The following is a 2,598-nucleotide window of genomic DNA, read 5'->3' on the forward strand; positions in this document are numbered from 1 at the left end:
TAAAAAAAAAAACATAAAAAAAAATTTAAAAAAAAAAATAAATAAAAAAATAAAAAGATTTTATTTTTAAGTAGTCTTTACACCCAACATGGGGCTTGAACTCACAACCTCAAGTTCAAGAGTCACAGTCTACCAACTGAGCTAACCAGAAGCCCCTACTATTTTTTTTTTAAAACAGAAAATAACAAGTGTTGACAAGGATGTAGAGAAATTAGAACCCTTGTGCACTGTTGATGGGAATATAAAATGGTGCAGTTACTTTGGAAAATAGCTTGGCAATTCCTCAAAAAAAGAAATAAATAAACATAGAATTGTCATGTGACCCAGCAATTCTACTCCTGGTGATATGCCCAAAAGAACTGAAAGCAGGTTCTCAGCGAAGTATTCTTAATACCCAGTATTTACAGCTGCATTGTTTACAATGGCCAAAAGGCAGAAACAATCCAAGTCCCATCAACGGATGAATGGATAAACAAAACATGGTATGTCCACAGTATGTATCTCACACACAGTGGAATATTTCTTCAGCCTTAAAAGGACAGGAAATTCTGACACAGGCTACAACATGGCTGAATCTTGAGGACATTATGCTAAGTGACATAAAAGTCACAAAAAGACAAGTACTGTTTGATTCCACTTTCGCAAGGTATGTAGAAAGTCAGATCATGGTGTCAGAAAGCAGGATGGTGGTTTCCAGGGGCTGGGGGAGGGGGAACTGTGCCTTGTTTAATGGGCACAGGTGATGTTTCATGGCTTCTGGTGGTACCACACTGTGGATGTATTTCTACTGAACTGTACACTTGGCTGTGCACTTCAAAATGGTTAAGATGGTAAATTTTATGTTCTGTGCATTTCGCCACAATTTAAGAAAAAGAGTGTATAGGGAAGGTCCAAGTTACAGTCTGAGGACTCAATCCATTGGAATTATAGAGCCCCCCCTTCAATGAACATATTTGCATTTCCCTACCCTGTGCTGAACAGCTTAGATGTTCGCATCCTGATTACAGCAGTCCCCTGCTGACCCACCGTCTCTCTTTCCATGGTTTCAGTTATCCGCGGTCAAGGAGGTCCAGAAGCAGATGATTCTCTAGCTCCTCCCTACTTGAATCCAGGAATCTTTACTTTGGCCCATTCATTCTTTCTGGTTTCCAAATCCGCCCCATTGTTTTCTGGTATACTCACCTCCACTTGCCTCACAGGCGTAGAGGAGGAAGGTCATCCATCCCAGCAGGTAGCTAGACCATCGGTTCATCTCAACTGGTGTCTTCTTTCTGGACTGAAGGAAGACAAAAATTTTGCTCCTGCAAACCCCTTCCTCTTCCACTAACTCCCAGGTTTGGTGTCATGCATGCCATTTTACTCTTAACCCTAGAGGGCAGTGAAGAGTAACTCACTCTTACAGGAAAGAAATATATATATGTATATACTGTCATTATGGAGGGGACAGTGCGATGGAAAGGAGAGGCATAGCATTTGTTGAGCACTTACTGTATTCCAGACTACGTGCTCAACACAATCATGCCACTTGGTTCTCACAAGTGAAATGATAACTATTTTAATCCCGTTTTACAGATGAGGAAGCTGAGGCTCAGGGAACCCAGTGATCTGCCTGAGTTGGTTACACAGCTAGGAAATGGCAGGATTCTAACCCACATAAATGGCTCCAAAGTCTCAATTCTTCTTGGGGATCTTAGCCATAGCCTTAAACCCTCCTCATGGATCACATTCATCTCTGGCTGGATATTTTTTTTTAAATATTTTTATTTATTTCTAGGAGAGAGAGAGAGAGAGAGAGAGACAGCGTGAGCAGGGGAGGGTCGGTCAGAGAGAGAGGGAGACACAGACTCTGAAACAGCCTCCAGGCTCTGAGCTGGCAGTCAGCACAGAGCCCGACGCAGGGCTCGAACCCACGAACCTCGAGATCATGACCTAAGCGAAAGTGGGACGCTTAACCGACTAAGCCACCCAGGCGCCCCTCTGGCTGGATATTAAAGTACCTTCATGATCAGCATTTACTATCCTCATCAGCCATAATTTCTACGAGCTCTATTAGCCTCTGCCATTTCCTTAACAACACATGGATGTGCCATTCTCCAGAGAAACAACAACCCCAGCTAGAATTGGTGATCTGATTTTGTCTTGAGGCTCATCTGCTATTACCACCTCTATGGCTGGCTATGAGTTATTAAGTGCCTACTGTATGCCACCTTCTAACAACCTAAGGAGAAGGTATGATTATTTTTGTTTTACAATAGAGTGAAACCACGGTTTGGGAAGTTGAGTAAGTTACCCAAACACCACGGATGGTAAGTGACAGATCTCAGGTTCAACTGTCTACACAAGTGTCATAGTTCTCAAGCTTCATAAACCACTTCCCTTCTAGGGGTCTTTGTTCCCCCACGGGCAGAGCGTAGGTTAATAATTTCTGCCTCTGGGAGAGGCTGGGAGAGTCCAGTCAGATCCTGATGTGAAAGTGTGTTTCCATTGTAAATTGTTAGTTGTACTGATGCATAATTAAGGCAATGATCAGGGCAGCTCAGGAAAGACAAACAAATCTAGATGGTGCATTGGGGGAAAGAAAACCCCAAGGCCATTGGT

The 2,598-nt window shown here is 42.8% G+C and overlaps 1 protein-coding gene across 1 annotated transcript in view; it reads right to left on the bottom strand.

Moving 5' to 3' along the window:
* The window catches only part of ELSPBP1 (epididymal sperm binding protein 1), a 13,084-nt gene extending 11,829 nt beyond the window's left edge, over window positions 1–1,255 (bottom strand). The window contains exon 1 of the mRNA XM_077747417.1: window positions 1,183–1,255. Coding sequence (XP_077603543.1) covers window positions 1,183–1,252 — 70 coding nt within the window. The 5' untranslated portion in view covers window positions 1,253–1,255. The remainder of the gene's footprint in view (window positions 1–1,182) is intronic.
* Between the last annotated feature and the right edge of the window lie 1,343 nt (window positions 1,256–2,598).

The sequence above is a fragment of the Crocuta crocuta genome, unplaced genomic scaffold (genome assembly GCF_008692635.1).
Source record: "Crocuta crocuta isolate KB4526 unplaced genomic scaffold, BGI_CrCroc_1.0 scaffold334, whole genome shotgun sequence".
Taxonomy (NCBI): Eukaryota; Metazoa; Chordata; class Mammalia; order Carnivora; family Hyaenidae; genus Crocuta; species Crocuta crocuta.